The following is a 17,381-nucleotide window of genomic DNA, read 5'->3' on the forward strand; positions in this document are numbered from 1 at the left end:
CCTGTGGCACGCCAGAGGTTACTTTAACGTCTGTAGACGTCTCTCCATTGATAACAACATGCTGTGTTCTGTTTGCTAAAAACTCTTCAATCCAGCCACACAGCTGGTCTGATATTCTGTAGGCTCTTACTTTGTTTATCAGGCGACAGTGCGGAACTGTATCGAACGCCTTCCGGAAGTCAAGAAAAATAGCATCTACCTGGGAGCCTGTATCTAATATTTTCTGGGTCTCATGAACAAATAAGGCGAGTTGGGTCTCACACGATCGCTGTTTCCGGAATCCATGTTGATTCCTACATAGTAGATTCTGGGTTTCCAGAAATGACATGATACGCGAGCAAAAAACATGTTCTAAAATTCTACAAGAGATCGACGTAAGAGATATAGGTCTATAGTTTTGCGCATCTGCTCGACGACCCTTCTTGAAGACTGGGACTATTTGCGCTCTTTTCCAATCGTTTGGAACCCTCCATTCCTCTAGAGACTTGCGGTACACGGCTGTTAGAAGGGGGGCAAGTTCTTTCGCGTACTCTGTGTAGAATCGAATTGGTATCCCGTCAGGTCCAGTGGACTTTCCTCTATTGAGTGATTCCAGTTGCTTTTCTATTCCTTGGACACGTATTTCGATGTCAGCCATTTTTTCGTTTGTGCGAGGATTTAGAGAAGGAACTGCAGTGCGGTCTTCCTCTGTGAAACAGCTTTGGAAAAAGGTGTTTAGTATTTCAGCTTTACGCGAGTCATCCTCTGTTTCAATGCCATCATCATCCCGTAGTGTCTGGATATGCTGTTTCGAGCCACTTACTGATTTAACGTAAGACCAGAACTTCCTAGGATTTTCTGTCAAGTCGGTACATAGAATTTTACTTTCGAATTCAATGAACGCTTCACGCATAGCCCTCCTTACGCTAACTTTGAAATCGTTTAGCTTCTGTTTGTCCGAGAGGTTTTGGCTGCGTTTAAACTTGGAGTGGAACTCTCTTTGCTTTCGCAGTAGTTTCCTAACTTTGTTGTTGTACCACGGTGAGTTTTTCCCGTCCCTCAAAGTTTTACTCGGCACGTACCTGTCTAAAACGCATTTTACGATTGCCTTGAACTTTTTCCATAAACACTCAGCATTGTCAGTGTCGGAACAGAAATTTTCGTTTTGATCTGTTAGGTAGTCTGAAATCTGCCTTCTATTACTCTTGCTAAACAGATAAACCTTCCTCCCTTTTTTTATATTCCTATTAACTTCCATATTCAGGGATGCTGCAACGGCCTTATGATCACTGATTCCCTGTTCTGTACATACAGAGTCGAAAAGTTCGGGTCTGTTTGTTATCAGTAGGTCCAAGATGTTATTTCCACGAGTCGGATCTCTGTTTAATTGCTCGAGGTAATTTTCGGTTAGTGCACTCAGTATAATGTCACTCGATGCTCTGTCCCTACCACCCGTCCTAAACATCTGAGTGTCCCAGTCTATATCTGGTAAATTGAAATCTCCACCTAAGACTATAACATGCTGAGAAAATTTATGTGAAATGTATTCCAAATTTTCTCTCAGTTGTTCTGCCACCAATGCTGCTGAGTCGGGAGGTCGGTAAAAGGAGCCAATTATTAACCTAGTTCGGTTGTTTAGTGTAACCTCCACCCATAATAATTCACAGGAACTATCCACTTATACTTCACTACAGGATAAACTACTACTAACAGCGACGAACACTCCACCACCGGTTGCATGCAATCTATCCTTTCTAAACACCGTCTGTACCTTTGTAAAAATTTCGGCAGAATTTATCTCTGGCTTAAGCCAGCTTTCTGTACCTATAACGATTTCAGCTTCGGTGCTTTCTATCAGCGCTTGAAGTTCCGGTACTTTACCAACGCAGCTTCGACAGTTGACAATTACAATACCGATTGCTGCTTGGTCCCCGCATGTCCTGACTTTGCCCCGCACCCGCTGAGGCTGTTGCCCTTTCTGTACTTGCCCAAGGCCATCTAACCTAAAAAACCGCCCAGCCCACGCCACACAATCCCTGCTACCCGTGTAGCCGCTTGTTGCGTGTAGTGGACTCCTGATCTATCCAGCGGAACCCGAAACCCCACCACCCTATGGCGCAAGTCGAGGAATCTGCAGCCCACACGGTCGCAGAACCGTCTCAGCCTCTGATTCAGACCCTCAACTCGGCTCTGTACCAAAGGTCCGCAGTCAGTCCTGTCGACGATGCTGCAGATGGTGAGCTCTGCTTTCATCCCGCTAGCGAGACTGGCAGTCTTCACCAAATCAGATAGCCGCCGGAAGCCAGAGAGGATTTCCTCCGATCCATAGCGACACACATCATTGGTGCCGACATGAGCGACCACCTGCAGATGGGTGCACCCTGTACCCTTCATGGCATCCGGAAGGACCCTTTCCACATCTGGAATGACTCCCCCCGGTATGCACACGGAGTGCACATTGGTTTTCTTCCCCTCTCTTGCTGCCATTTCCCTAAGGGGCCCCATTACGCGCCTGACGTTGGAGCTCCCAACTACCAGTAAGCCCACCCTCTGCAGCTGCCCGGATCTTGCAGACTGAGGGGCAACCTCTGGAACAGGACAAGCAGCCGTGTCAGGCCGAAGATCAGTATCAGCCTGAGACAGAGCCTGAAACCGGTTCGTCAGACAAACTGGAGAGGCTTTCCGTTCAGCCCTCTGGAATGTCTTTTGCCCCCTGCCACACCTTGAAACGACCTCCCACTCTACCACAGGTGAGGGATCAGCCTCAATGTGGGCAGTATCCCGGGCAGCCACAGTCGTAGTCCGATCGGGGGCTGCGTGGGACGAGCTGGCCGTCCCCGACAAACCCCCATCCGGACCCCCACAGTGATGCCCATTGGCAACAGCCTCAAGCTGTGTGACCGAAGCCAACACTGCCTGTAGCTGGGAGCGAAGGGATGCCAACTCAGCCTGCATCCGAACACAGCAGTTGCAGTCCCTATCCATGCTAAAAACTGTTTTGCAAAGAACGTCTTAACTAATTTACAGAGAGCGCAAACAAATCGACAGAATTTAAACGGTTATTAAAATACAAGATTGCCTAGTAAATGCAGTAATGCTGCTACTTGCGCACTTCTGACACTGCTTGGCGGCGGAAGGAGACTAAGCGAAATTACACTATTCAGGTACTAAAACGCGATGCTACAACTCTCAAATACTATAATAGGCCCGAAATTTATGAATTAAACAATGCAAGTACCAAAAACACGCAAAGAAATTAAGAATTAAACTATGTAACAAATGAGTGAGCTAGGAGTATACGACTTGCTGCTCAGCTGCTTATCCAACGGCGGCAGGGAGCACACTGACTGTGACCAACCGACACTGGCCGTTCAAAACAAAAACAGTAGACAAACGACTACGCGAATTTACACTATTCAGGTACTAAAACGCGATGCTACAACTCTCAAATACTATAATAGGCCCGAAATTTATGAATTAAACAATGCAAGTACCAAAAACACGCAAAGAAATTAAGAATTAAACTATGTAACAAATGAGTGAGCTAGGAGTATACGACTTGCTGCTCAGCTGCTTATCCAACGGCAGTGAAGTGGTGAATTGTCTTGCTGAAATTGTAGGTCCCCGAGAGGATGCTGTAGGCAGACAGATGCACATAATCAGACACTATATTCTTGTACTCCAGAGACAGACATTGGTGAATGTCACCTCATGTAAACATCCTACATTGCCTTCACCACCTGCCTGAACGATGCCCTGCTTTAAAATGGAATTTTGTGTGTCCATTGGATAGAGAGGTCCGAAATTAGTCTTGTGCAATATTATTGATATTTATTCACAGGGAAGGCTCCGAGGGGCAATCAATTCACCTCGGATGACAATGTCCAGTTGTGCATACGGAAGTAGTTAACATTGCACACCCGGGAATCTTATGAGACAGCCATTCACCACTTTGTGTCACAGTGGGACAAGTGTCTCAACAGCCAGGGTCAATACTTCTGACATACATGTACTGGTTTCTGTAATTATGGCTCCGGCTCATTTCTTTACGAACACCCCTTATATAACTTTGGGGATGGTCTTGGGAGATGCAAGAGGCTATTTGCAGCAATTTTATCATATGTAGGCTAGATGGAAGGTCAGACAAATATAGCAAAATACAGAATGACCTGCAGAGAATTGGCACTGAGTATATGAACTGGCTGTTGACCCTCAACACAAAAATATTTAACATAAAAAGGCTAAAAGACCTATTATTTCTAAATTTCAGAAGTGGTGATAAGTCATTGGAAACAGTCACAATGGTGAAATATCCAGGAGTATATGTAAACTGTAAAATAATTAGGGGTGCATCTGGAACAATCTGACTTGGGCTGAGATATGGCCAGCCCAACATTCAGTGGAAGGAAAAATAAATTCATCTACAGTGAGGTTCATTACAAAGCCCTTTTTCCATATGTTCTTGAGTATTGCTCACCATTTTGTACTCCATTCAAGATGGGATCCATACAGTGTATAGAGAAGGTCCAAAGGAGGATTGAAATGTTAATCACAGGTTCCTTTATTCAGAATGAAAACAATACACACACTCGTTGTACTCCAGTATCAAACACTAAAAGAGGAACAGTTCACACCATAGGGAGACTTGTTAAAAGAATGAATGCCCCAAGAGGAGTCAAACAGTGTATTACTTCATTCCACATATATTTTTAGAAATGATTGTGCTGGTGAAATAACAGAAATTAAACCTTTTCCAGTTGTTTATGGACAGTAGATCTTTCCATACACCATTTGTGAATTGAGTATTGGAGGGGTTAAGGGAGTTGATAGTAGTACACAAGGTACTCTTCCCCCATATCCTGTAAGTTGACTCCATCTCTGTTTCCTCAATTATTTCACCATCAAAACCATTTGTTGTCTTCATGATTTGCCTCGCTCAGCTCAGCTGTACAGACACTAAAATTTTAGGACTCTGGATGCTGCTTCAATTTTCCGAGCAGTCATTGGAACTGTCCTTACCTTCTTTTACCAAATATTCTGTAAATTACACCAACCAGTTGTATGATTCAATGTGAAAATCATCAGAGATGGTTAACTCCGTATGTCTACACTCTGTGCATATGTGGTTTCAGATTGCCATAAACTATTTTTGATGTAGCCAACCTTCTCATGCTCTTTTCATATGTACCAATCAGTTTTCTGGATTTAACAATGAAAATATACAAGAAATGAAAAGCCACAGTAAAGTCTGAGGCAAACCATGCATTACCATTAATGAAATTTTGTTTTTTGGTGTATTGGTACATTTTGAAATGAGTTGAAATATTGTGGTGCCATTAAAATCTTAGTTTTGCTAGTGGAAATTGTCTTAAGTTGATGATTGATAAGGGGTCTTCCTCATTTTCAGTAGCTAAGAAATGTTTGACTGAACTGAAAGGTGTTCACATTTCTTTTTAAGATACAGCTGAAGAACATCCCAAAGGGCAACCATAGATGAAGTAGTCGAGAAAGGCCAGATTGTTGTATTTGACAGTAGACATTAGAAGTGTGTGTAAAAAGAGCTGATCCATATGCATAATGGAAGAGAGTAAAGAACATTTTTCATTAAGAATTATTTATGAAAAAGCTTTATGCAGTATGGGTTCTATGTTGTACACTGACCAAAATCAAATTTTCTGAGCTGTATTTTGACAATTTTAAAAACAATCCAATCAGTTGGGTTCATTGATTTGTCACTTTGAAAAAGATGTGGATCAACCACTTCATGCTATAAACAAAAACCCAATCAAAGCAGTGGGTGTAAGCCACTGGTGGTGCACCAGAAAAGGCAGTTAGTTTCATATTCCTGGAAAAGTTTTTGTCATTGGTTTCTAGAATGCAAAACATTTTTTTGTACTCTCTAAAGATTACAACAATAACCAGCAAATGCTGTGCATTTCTTGTGGCCCAACTAGATTCAAAAAGTATATGAGAAACAACATGATTTGCAGAAGAAAAATTTTTCTGCAGTAAAAGAATGAAAATGAGGGATTTGGAATATTAATTGTTGGAACATTCATGATATTCACCAGATCTGATGCCCTTTGACTTCCATCTAGTCCTGTATTTAAAGAAATTTGTGGGCTGCAAACATTTTGGGTGCAGGGAAGAACTTATGAGAACAGTTGTAGATAAGTACTGCACAGACCTTTGTCAGAATTGCAGTTCAGGCACATAATTTACCCACAGAAAATACACTGGAGGAAGTGCATTGACTGAATAACTGTGTCAAAAATTAAGTGCATTTTTCCTTAAAAAAATCTTTCATTGCCAGGCTGAGCAATTTACTTCTTACCCTCAATTTGCTCGTTTGCCTGAACAATATACAGCATGGTGAAATTTTTGATGCACGCATTATTCTTGGAGGCATAACTGCTTAAAATGTTTTTCTTTGTACTTTTTATGGACTTTCCTCCCTCTGTTTTTAAACTGTCATGTCATTCAGTGATGCAACTGGATAATTGTTTTGAAATACGTCCTTCAATTTCTGACATTTCTATAATAAACTCAGAGATTTCATCCAGTAGCTTCATATGCAGATTGTTCATTCTCAGCTGTTCCAAACTGCCTGTGCATCAGGTGATAGAACAATATTTCCAAACATATATTTAGTTACAATATTTTCCTTCTAAATAAAAGAAAGACCAACTTACATAAAGGAAAAACTAGTTTCATTTGGCACTGAGTTCTGTGTATCATCTTTACAAAGAATATTTTTTAGTAAAAAATTAAGAGAAGAAAATAAAGGGGGAGATGCTCATAATATCCATACAGTAAATTGTGATTGGTAGAAAAGGTAACCTCTCACAATAGAGTTGGTGTTTTGAGCAGTTGATAGTCATGTAAACATGATTTAAATAGTTACTAACCTTTCTGACAACATTCTTCAGTCTGAGGAAAAATATAATCCAAAAGCTTTGCAACTAATTTAGTTTTTTTTTAAGTGCCTTTGGAGCACTCAACACACTAGTTATTTAGGCGACCAACGCCTCGATGTTCTAGCATGGTCCCATTTCTTTTGCCTTATTTTTGATAAAAAGCTGACATGGCTGCCCCATATTCGCCACCTAAAGACTACATGCATGCGGAAGCTTAATGCTCTCTGCCTCCTGGCCTACACATCTTGGGGGTGCAGACTGTACCACTCTTCTCTACCTTTACCATGCTCTGGTCTTGTCCAGACTAGATTATGGTAGTCACGTTTATGGCTTAGCGGCTCCTTCCGCTTTGAAACTACTTGAACCTGTTCCCCATTGTGGGGGTGCATCCGGCTGATAGTGCCTTTTGCACTAATCCCGTTGACAGTCTCCTCACAGAAGTGGGGATTCCCCTTCTACTCCTGGTTTTTTACGCAATTGCTGTTCGCCAATTCCCTGACCATCCTGTGTACCCTGTCCCCTTTGCAAACGAGGGATGTCTCCCTCTTGACACCTGCCCACAGGCAGGATAGCTGGTTGGCATGCGTCTTACTTCACTCTTGTTGGGATCTCTATCTCCACTCACAGGAATGCACCCTGTGTATTTGCTCCCATGATGCCTAGACCACAGATTAGGGCAGACCCGTTCCGGGATCCTAAGATCTCTGTCACCCCTATGGTTTTACAGCGTCTCGTACATGCCATCCTTGCAGAGTTCCAGGGTGCCATTATCTTCTGCACTGATGGTTCTAAGACAGTTGATAAGATGGGATACGCTTTCATGTCCCCTTCTGACTTATAATACCATTTATTGCTGAGATCATGTGTTCACAGCAATGCTTCTAGCCATTCACATAGCCCTCCATTTTGTTTCTCAGGCCTCAGACCACAGTGTTTTAATTTGCTCAAACCCAATAAGCAGCTTGTAGGCTATCGACCAATGCTACTATCGTCACCATTAGGTCTCTGCTATTCATGACCTCCTCTCTGCCCTTGGCCGTGCTGCCTGCTCAGTTGTCTTTCTCTGAGTCCCAAGTCATGTGGGCATCCAGGGAATGAACTGGCTGACTGTTTGGCTAGAGAAGCAGATACTTACCCCCATTATCTTTCATGATCCCAGTTGCAAATTTGTGGTAGGTCAAATCTCTCTTTGCCCAAAAATGGAATGATATCTGGTGTGCCACTGCTCATAGTAATAAATTCTGCACAATCAAGGAGTCTACTGCTGTTTGGCACTCTTTCTTCCACTCCTCTCAGAGTGAGTCCACTGTTTTATTCTGTCTACGTATTGGTCATACCAGGCTCACCCATTGTTTCCTCCTACATAACGAACCACCTACTCAGTGTGGTTGTGGAGCCAGACTGATGGTACCTCACATGTTTGTGGAATGTCCCCTTCTTTTTGCCCTTTGTGCTAAGTATAGTCATCCTGATTCCTTAATTTTAATATTAGCAAATGCTTCATGGTTGGTTTAACTGGTCCTTAGTTTCCTCTGTGAAAGTGGCTTTTATATCCAGCAGGGGCAGGGTGGTTGTGGTTGGAACCTCTCTGCATGTCTTCTCTGTCAGGGACCTCCTCCCCCTTAGAAAGACTGCCTCTTTTTTGCAGTTTTTAGATTTGGTCTCACCTTTTATGCCTTTTACTGTGTGTGTGTTTTAACTTCATTATTTTATAATTTGACTCCCCTGACTGGATCCATCCACTTTTAATGGACCCTCTTTCTTCTGTGACTGACTTGCAGGACTGATGATCTCACTGCTTGGTCCCATATACCCTCTCAATTAATCAATCAGTCAACACCCTAGCTATTTGATGAGTGATTATCTTTACTGCTCCCATTATTTGTATTCCATTCAAGACTTCTCAAATTATATTAATTACATTTTCTGATTATTTTTCACATTCCTAGGAGTGGAATTAATGTGGGACGAGGAGAAGGTGTGAAGAGCTTTAGAAAATTTTGCCATTGCTTTGCTTTTTTATCTAAAGCAGTGTTTAGTAGTTCTAGCTACAGTGCTTGTGGCACATAATGCAATAACATTTTCTTTTTAACAGTTCTTTCAGTTTGCAGGAAGGAATTACTTGTAATTGCTTCATTTGTTTAGTATCAGTAGTTTCTTGTCTTTTCAATACACTCATCCAAATGACGTAAGGTGATTTCTATATTACTCTATTATTCATAAAGATTTTGTGGGAAAACCACCCACTAGTGGCTTCTGTATGTTTTCTTGACGAACACCATATGCATCACTTTGTTGAACCAGAGCAGCATGGTGACATCATCTAACAAAAATGTTGCCCAAAGTGAGTAAAGAGGAGGGTTACTTAAGTTAATTTTCTAAATCCTTATTGTTACAAGAAATAACTGTAGAAGGTAGTCAACAAACAAAAGATGTGTGAGACTATATTTGCATACAGGCAAACCACTCCAGAAGTCAGGAGTTTTGTTTCACAGGTGGATGAAGTATCAGTTTATGCATGTTTAACTGTTGTAAGAGTCAATATATTGTCTTTTTTGTCACGTGCCATTATTTTATGCAGAAATTATTGTGAGAATGCACAGAGGGACAATCTTTCATGATTCATTATGAATTCATTAGCAAGGTCTTGTAATTTTTTTTTATTAAACCTAACTGTTGGGAAGCTTTGACTGCCACCTAGTGTCACTCCAGTGCTCCTGATGGTTTTGTGAACAGAATACACCATCTTAATGCTAACAGTTTATTGTTTTCATGGATTTTAATGCCTGCAAACTAATTTATTTTGTGGGATTAAGTTGTCATATCAAAATTGATATTTCTTCATTTACAATGTCAGGTATGGATGTTCTGTTAGTCTAGGCTTTCTCTGTACTTTCCTGTACCTAAATTTGAGTCCATAACGAAAAATTCTGAGGTTTTGATATGAATTCGTGTTGTGTTTGCTGATGTGATTCACACTGGTTATTTGTTTCTCACTAACAGAAATAAGTACCCAATTATAATTCATAGCATTCGACCACCTTAATCATGTTTCCCACAATTCAACAACACTTTTCAAGTGAGAATGCTTACATCATCAGGTTGTCAACATTCATAACATATTTTTAGTGTTTTAAGCATATGTGCCCAATGTTGACAATCTAATAATGATAGATTCTCTCTTGAAACATGTCGCTGAATTTTATGAAATATGCTTAATATGTGCAAATGCTACCTATTATAATAGATAAAGTATAAAACCGCTAAATCACATCCAGTATATAAGTAGTATGAAGTAAGATCACATTTACTTTTCAGTACATGGAGACTTGATTTGCGTAACTTGATAATATCTGTCATACATTACCCTGAAATCCAGTATTCCATATGCAGCAATCCCTTAAGACAAACTTGGTTGCTGAGGTATCTTCTTAATCTTGCTTTGCATGGCTGTTACCAACATCTTTTTTGATCTTCAGGACCCAAACTAATAGATGAAATTAAAGTCTTCAGCCCAAGTACAAAGAGTGATAATGCGAATTGCAGTAGTAATGATTTGGTTGGATGATTGACTGTAAACAAGTGACCATATCTGTTCAGTGCTCCTTCTGGAAAAAAGTCTTCCTTAAAAAGCCTTCTGCCAAAAGTGTAGTTTGCATTTGAAATCAGATTGTATCATATGAAAACAGTGGTAGGCCTGTAATCCCTGAGCTAAATTTTGAGATTCATTTAATCTACTGACCTTAATGATTTGTTGAACTAAACAATGAAATCTCTAAACATTTTAAATTTGAATTAGGAGATGTTGGTGACTGCTGCTAATAGGCTTCTTTTGCTCCTAACTAGATGGTAATAAAATTATACGCACCTGACTTCATACAAGCTATTTGCAAATGTTAGACTGAGTGTATTGTTCAAGAGTGTGCCAGCATATATATCTGTGTGTGTGTGTGTGTGTGTGTGTGTGTGAACCCTATCCAGCAAGTAATGTCATCTTGTATGGCATTTAATACCCCTCTTCTCTCTCGTGTAATATCTGGCCTTTAGTGCAGTCTCCAGTTCTAACTTTCCCTGTCTCTGTATTCAGTGCGCGCCCACACACACACACACACACACACACACACACACACACACACAGAGAGAGAGAGAGAGAGAGAGAGAGAGAGAGAGAGAGAGAGAGAGAGAGAGAACAGAAATTTTCTGTCTGCTTTTTTTATGTTACCTTTACCTTCTACTCTGCAGTTGAGTGTTGTTAATTAACAATTTAAATAGTAGAGATCTGTCAGTGACATGCCCAAATAATTGTGACTGGCAGACTGAAATAGAGAAACAGAACATCAGTACTTTAAACATAGCTGCGCTACAGCAACGGTTCCACGTAAATCAGACAAAGAGCAGCTGACCAGTTGCAAAGGATAAAGTAATCTTTACCTAGGTTTCAATAGATATAAATCTATCTTCTTCAGAAGACGGCAATATTATAACAACATGAAGTGATATGTCATCGTTTAGGCAAACATCTGCATAGTTACATTAATCATATAAAATATAGCCCTGAAAACAGGGTTTGTCGGACAAATAAAATAGGTACATGGAAGTTGCAGAGCGCCTAAGCTTCCATGTACCTATTTTATTTGTCCGACAAACCCTGTTTTCAGCGCTATATTTTATATGATTAATGTAACTATGCAGATGTTTGCCTAAACGATGACATATCACTTCATGTTGTTATAATATTGCCGTCTTCTGAAGAAGGTAGATTTATATCTATTGAAACCTAGGTAAAGATTACTTTATCCTTTGCAACTGGTCGGCTGCCCTTAGTCTGATTTAAACAGAACATCATTAAATAATTCTCATTTTATTTGCCAGCACTCATAAAAGTTGTTTTCATTACCAACTGAAATGATAAAACATCAGGACTTTTATATTTTCATCAGACCCATACTTTTTGAATCTTTTAAATTTTCCAAATGTATTAATCTTTGCCCTGAATGCATCATGTAATGCAAGACTGTCCAGCAAAGTTGAGCTCTAATTGCATTAAACAAAAAAAAAAAAAGAAAAAAAGGACTTGAGAACATTGATGTGGAAATCAGTTATTGTAGCTTCAAGACTTTACAAATCTAACAATCTGTGGAAATAGCAAATGTTTGTAGAGAAATAAAAACACCTACCACAAATACAGTATGCATAGCAGTAAAACTAATTGGAATTTATAATTAACTAGAACTTTCTTATTGTTGTTTATTGCTGTGGGCTGATATTTAAATGTGTTTGATATTTTGGTAGATCACATTTCTCATCCCTGGAACATTGATGAATCAGGTGAACCATCACAATTAACACATGGTGAGTGAATATTGCATAATCCTTTTCCCATTCCTGTTTACATCCATTTGTACATAGCCAATGTAGGACATTGTCATTCCATTGCTATGAAACCTTTTTGTGTGGAAGTCACTATCATCGTTAATTGCCTATTATCCATCCATTTTTATGACGGGGGAAATTTTTTGCAGGTGTATAAAATTTTAATTGGTGTGAGATATGAAGTGTTCATTTTCCCCCTGACTAATTGTTATGTATATAGTGTGCTGATTAATTACAGTTACATATTTTATGTTTGTATATTACCATAGACATTAATATCAATGCACATATTAAAGAGTAGTTTTCGTTTCTTTTAAGAATTCATATGACTGTTTTTAATTGATTCATTTATTTAAAAGATGTATTTACTGTGTATGTTTTGCAGTTAAAAGCTGAACTTTAGCAAATGGTATTCAGTTTTGCATGACACCTTAATCACCGCTTTTGTTAAAGTACTGAGCTAGTGACTGTCAGACTGCTTATTCTGAAACATTTGTAGCATCCTTTTACAACAAGAAAATTAACTTCGATAATTCATATTTGTAATTTATCTTATTCTTCAAAGAAACATTTAAGAAATTAATGCCAGATCAAATTAAACTACTACTTGTATTTGTATAAGACCTAATTTGGTTTGTGTATGAAATTTCATGAGATGTGAATGAAAATCTAGTTTGGGAGTTTATCAGGAAGGGATACAGCAGAGGATCATGGCATGCGGTATATGGTTATTTTCAGTCACAATCAAAGAAAGACAAATCTCTCTTTTCTTGTTATAGGAGAAGATCCGAAACTGGTTTATGGATACCCACCATCTCCATATGGCACTGTACCAGCAGCTTATGGCACTAATGGTGCAGACCCTAGAGTGTATGAAGAGAATGGTGCTGTTCCAAGAACAATTTTTGAAGATGAAGAAGAATTGAGGAAACACTTGTCAATGCATCCTGCAATCCCTTCACCTTCAATTGATGATGACCAGAGAGGTATTTGTAGTATAGAATTTAATAATATTATGACTTAAGTATAGGTTATAAATTATATGTATTCAAACATCAGTCAAGAGCCCTCATCTTCTTTCACAACTTGTCATGAAACGGACACAGTTCCTTTACAAAAAGTAATGCAATCTCATACTTCATGCAAAATCTGTTTACAATCATTCACAATTTAGCCACAACAATCCGAGGAATGTTCTGACTAATTTAACTGCCAAAGATGTCTACAAATTTCAGTATAAGCTGAAGAATATAAATACTGTGTGTAAGCGAAATAACGTTTGTCAAAGACCTGTAATGGAGCATGGTTACAAAGGTCCAAGAAAATTACAACGCCAGTGTTAATCAACTTGTGCTCTTACAAAATTTACAGATTTAAAAAGGAATAGTTTAAACCAAAGTGGAAATGTTAAATATTAAAGATTTTTATATAAAGTACTTTAATAGTACAGATAAGAACCTTTTTAACAATCGTTGATTACTAGTTTCAGCAGAGCAATTGGCCATCTTAACATCAATTAATAAAATGAATTCAGTGCGTAGTCACAAGATTGGTTGCAAATGTGTTGTCATCAATACACTGAGGTGACAAGTCATAGACTAGAGATATCCACATACACAGATGGTGGTAGTGTCATGTACACAAGGTACAAAAGGGCAGTGCGTTGGCAGAGCAGTCATTTTTACTCAGGTGATTCATGTGAAAAGGTTTCCGGTAGGATTATGACCGCACAACAGGAATTAACAGACTTTGAATGTGGAATGATAGTTGGAACTAGACGCATGAAACATACTGTCTCAGCAATCGTTAGGGAATTCAGCATTCCAAGATCCACAGTGTCAACAATATGCCAAGAATACCAAATTTTGAGCAGTACCTCCCACCACAGACAATGCAGTGGCTGTTGGCCTTCACTTAATGACCAAGAGCAGTAGTGTTTGTGTAATGTTGTCAGTGCTAACAGACGAGCAACACTGTGTGCAGTAACTGCAGAAATTAATATAGGACATATGATGAACATATCCATTGGAATAGTGCAGTGAAATTTGGCATTAGTGGGCTATGGCAGGAGACGACTGACGCCTTTGCTGACAACACAACATTGTCTGCAGCATCTCTCATGGGCTTGTGACAATATCAGTTGGACCCTAGACAACTGGAAAACTGCGACCTGGTCAGATGAGTCCTGTTTTCAGTTGGTAAGAGCTGATGGTAGGATTAAAGTGTGATACAGGTCCCCCGAAGCCATACACGCAGTTGTCAACAGGACACTGTGCAAGTTGGTAGTGGCTTCTTAATGATGTGGGCTGTGTTTACAGGGGATGGACTGGGTCCAACTGAACTGATCATTGACTGGAAATGGTTATTTTCAGCTACTTGTAGACCATTTGCAGCCATTTATGAACTTCATATTCCAAACAGTGATATCGTGTCACCAGACCACAACTGTTCGCGATCGGTTTGAAGAACATTTGTGATAAATCAAGTGAATTATTTGTCCACCCAGACTTCCCAAACGTCAATCCTATCAAACATTTGGTCAGTTTGTGCACAAAATCCAACACCAGCAACACTTTCGCCATTATGGATGGCTGTAGAGGCAGCATGGCTCAGTATTTATGCAGGGGACTCGTTGAATCCATGCCATGTCAAGCTGCTGCACTATGCCATACAAAAAGAGGCCATCTTTGAGGAGGTGACATTAGGATGTATCCCATGACTTCAGACACTTCAGTGTTTAACACAAGCTTATGCACAGAAGTGACAATTACAAAAGTTTTGCATGTTACATATAGACAAAACATTATGTAGATAATACCTGTCATATTCAAAAACACAATAATGTCATACACACTGCATAGTAACATTTTACTAGTTAATACAAACAGTGTAAAATGCGAGATGGAATGATGACAATATTATGAAAAAGGGTAGAGTGCTATTCTTCATATAGAAGAAATGTTGAGTCACAGATAAGTACAACAAAGAGACTTCTACACATGTGAGCTTTTGGCCAAAAGCCCTTCTAACTTAGAAAACACACACACATATATATTCATGCAAGCACAATTAGGGGGATGGTGGGGTGATTAGGGGTAGACATAGCAGAGTAGGGTTGGGGGAGGGTGTCGTACTGTTGGTGGGAGCATGCAGGGGATATTGTGGGGAAAGGTTTGGGCCGTTAGGGACAGTCATGAGGTTTAAAGGGGAGGGGCAGAGGAGCTGAAAGAAAAGAGTTAGAGAGAGAGAGAGAGAGAGAGAGAGAGAGAGAGAGAGAGAGAGAGAGAGAGAGAGAGAGAGAGAGGAAGGGGTGGGGGGTCAGGTGTAGTGGGTGCATTGGTAGACGAGAAGGTTGTGTAGTGCTGAAGTGGGAGGAGGGAAGAGCATAAGTGGGTGAAGGACAGGGACTACTGAAGGCTAGGGGGATTATGGGAATGTAGGCTATATTGCAAGTAGAGTTCCCTCCTGCACAATCCAGAAAAGCTACTGTTGGTAGGAAGGATACAGATGGCACAGGCTGTAAAGCAGTCGTTGAAGTGAAGCACGTTGTGTTGGGCAGCATGTTCAGCAGCTGGGTGGTCCAGCTCTCTCTTGACCACTGTTGGTGGCTATTCCTGTGGACAGACAGCATGTTGGTTGTCATGCCCACGTGGTTGCAGCTTAGTTTGTGGATCACTTGAATGTTTTCACAGTTAGTTCTGCCTTTGATGGTATGGGTGATGCTTGTGTTGAGACTGGAGTAGGTGGTGGTGGTGGTGGTGGTGGTGGTGGTGGTGGTGGTGGTGGTGGGAGAATGTATGGGACAGATCTTGCATCCAGGTCCATTACAGGGATATGAGCCATGAGTCAAGGGGTTGGAAGCAGGGATGGAATAGGGATGGACAAAGAAATTGCATAGGTTCAGAGGGTCGTAGAGTACCACTATGGGAGGGGTGGGAAGGATAGTGGGCAGAATATTCCTATTACAGGGCACAAAAAGAGGTAGTCAAAACCCTGGCAGAGAATGTAATTTAGTTGCTGCAATACTGGGTAGCGCTGAGTCATGAGGGGGGGGGGGGGTGGTCCTTTGTGACTAGACAGTGCGAATGTGGGAGGTGTTAGGTGACTGGAGAGACAAGGCACAGGAGATATGTTTCTGTACAAGGTTGGGAGGGTAATTTGTCTGTGGAGGCCTCAGTGAGACCCTTGCTATATTTGGAGGAGGACTGCTGGTAACTACAGATGTGTTGGCCACAGGTGGCTAGGGTGTATGGAAGGGACTTCTTGGTAGGGAGTGAGTGGCAGCTGTCAAATAGGAGGTATTGCTGTTGGTTGGTAGGGTTGGTATGGATAGAGATACTGATGTAGACATCTTTGAGGAGGTGGAGGTCAATATCGAGAAAGGTGCCTTGTTGGGTTGAAGAAGACATGGTGAAGCAAATTGGGGAGAGGGTGCTGAGGTCCTGGAAGAATGTGGGTAGTGTGTCCTCACCTTTGTTCCAGATCATGAAGGTATCATCTTTAAATCAGAGCCAGGTGAGGGGTTTGGGATTCTGGGTGGTTAGGAAAGATTCCTGCAGATGGCCCATGAATAAGTTGGCATAAGATGGTACCATGCAGGTGCCTGTTCTGGGGCACAGACTTGTTAATAGGTGACGAAATGTGAAGTAATTGTGGGTGAGGATATAGTTGGCATGGTGACCAGGAAGGAGGTTGCAGGTTGGGAATCAGATGGGGCATCAGGAAAGGCGGTGTACAATAGCACCAAGGCCAAGGGCATCAGGGATGTTAAAGTAGAGGGAGGTGGAATCAATAGTGACTAGTAGGGCGCTGTGTGGTAAAGGGACAGGGACTGCAGGAAGTCAGTGGAGGAAATGTTTGGTGCCTTCTAATAGATGGTCCACGAGAGCAGAGCCCCTTTCAGTGGGGGCACAGTAACTGGCCACAATGCCATGTGATGGGTGGTTGAGGTTATGGGCTTTAGGAAGCATGTAGAAGGTAGGAGTGCAGGGAATGGTAGGGATTGGGGGAGAGGGGGGGGGGGGGGTAGGTAGGTTCTGGGGTGGGCCTGAGGATTTGAGGAACCCTCCCTGCAATATACACTACTGGCCATTAAAGTTGCTACACCACGAA

At 40.9% G+C, this 17,381-nt stretch overlaps 1 protein-coding gene across 1 annotated transcript in view; it reads left to right on the top strand.

The window, feature by feature from the left end:
* LOC124721980 (catenin delta-2) overlaps nucleotides 1–17,381 on the top strand; it is a 193,089-nt gene that overhangs the window by 91,125 nt on the left and 84,583 nt on the right. Inside the window, 2 exon segments of the mRNA XM_047247147.1 lie at nucleotides 12,189–12,248; nucleotides 13,049–13,255. Of these exon segments, the coding sequence (XP_047103103.1) occupies nucleotides 12,189–12,248; nucleotides 13,049–13,255 (267 nt within the window).

Source organism: Schistocerca piceifrons, chromosome X (genome assembly GCF_021461385.2).
Source record: "Schistocerca piceifrons isolate TAMUIC-IGC-003096 chromosome X, iqSchPice1.1, whole genome shotgun sequence".
Classification (NCBI taxonomy): domain Eukaryota; kingdom Metazoa; phylum Arthropoda; class Insecta; order Orthoptera; family Acrididae; genus Schistocerca; species Schistocerca piceifrons.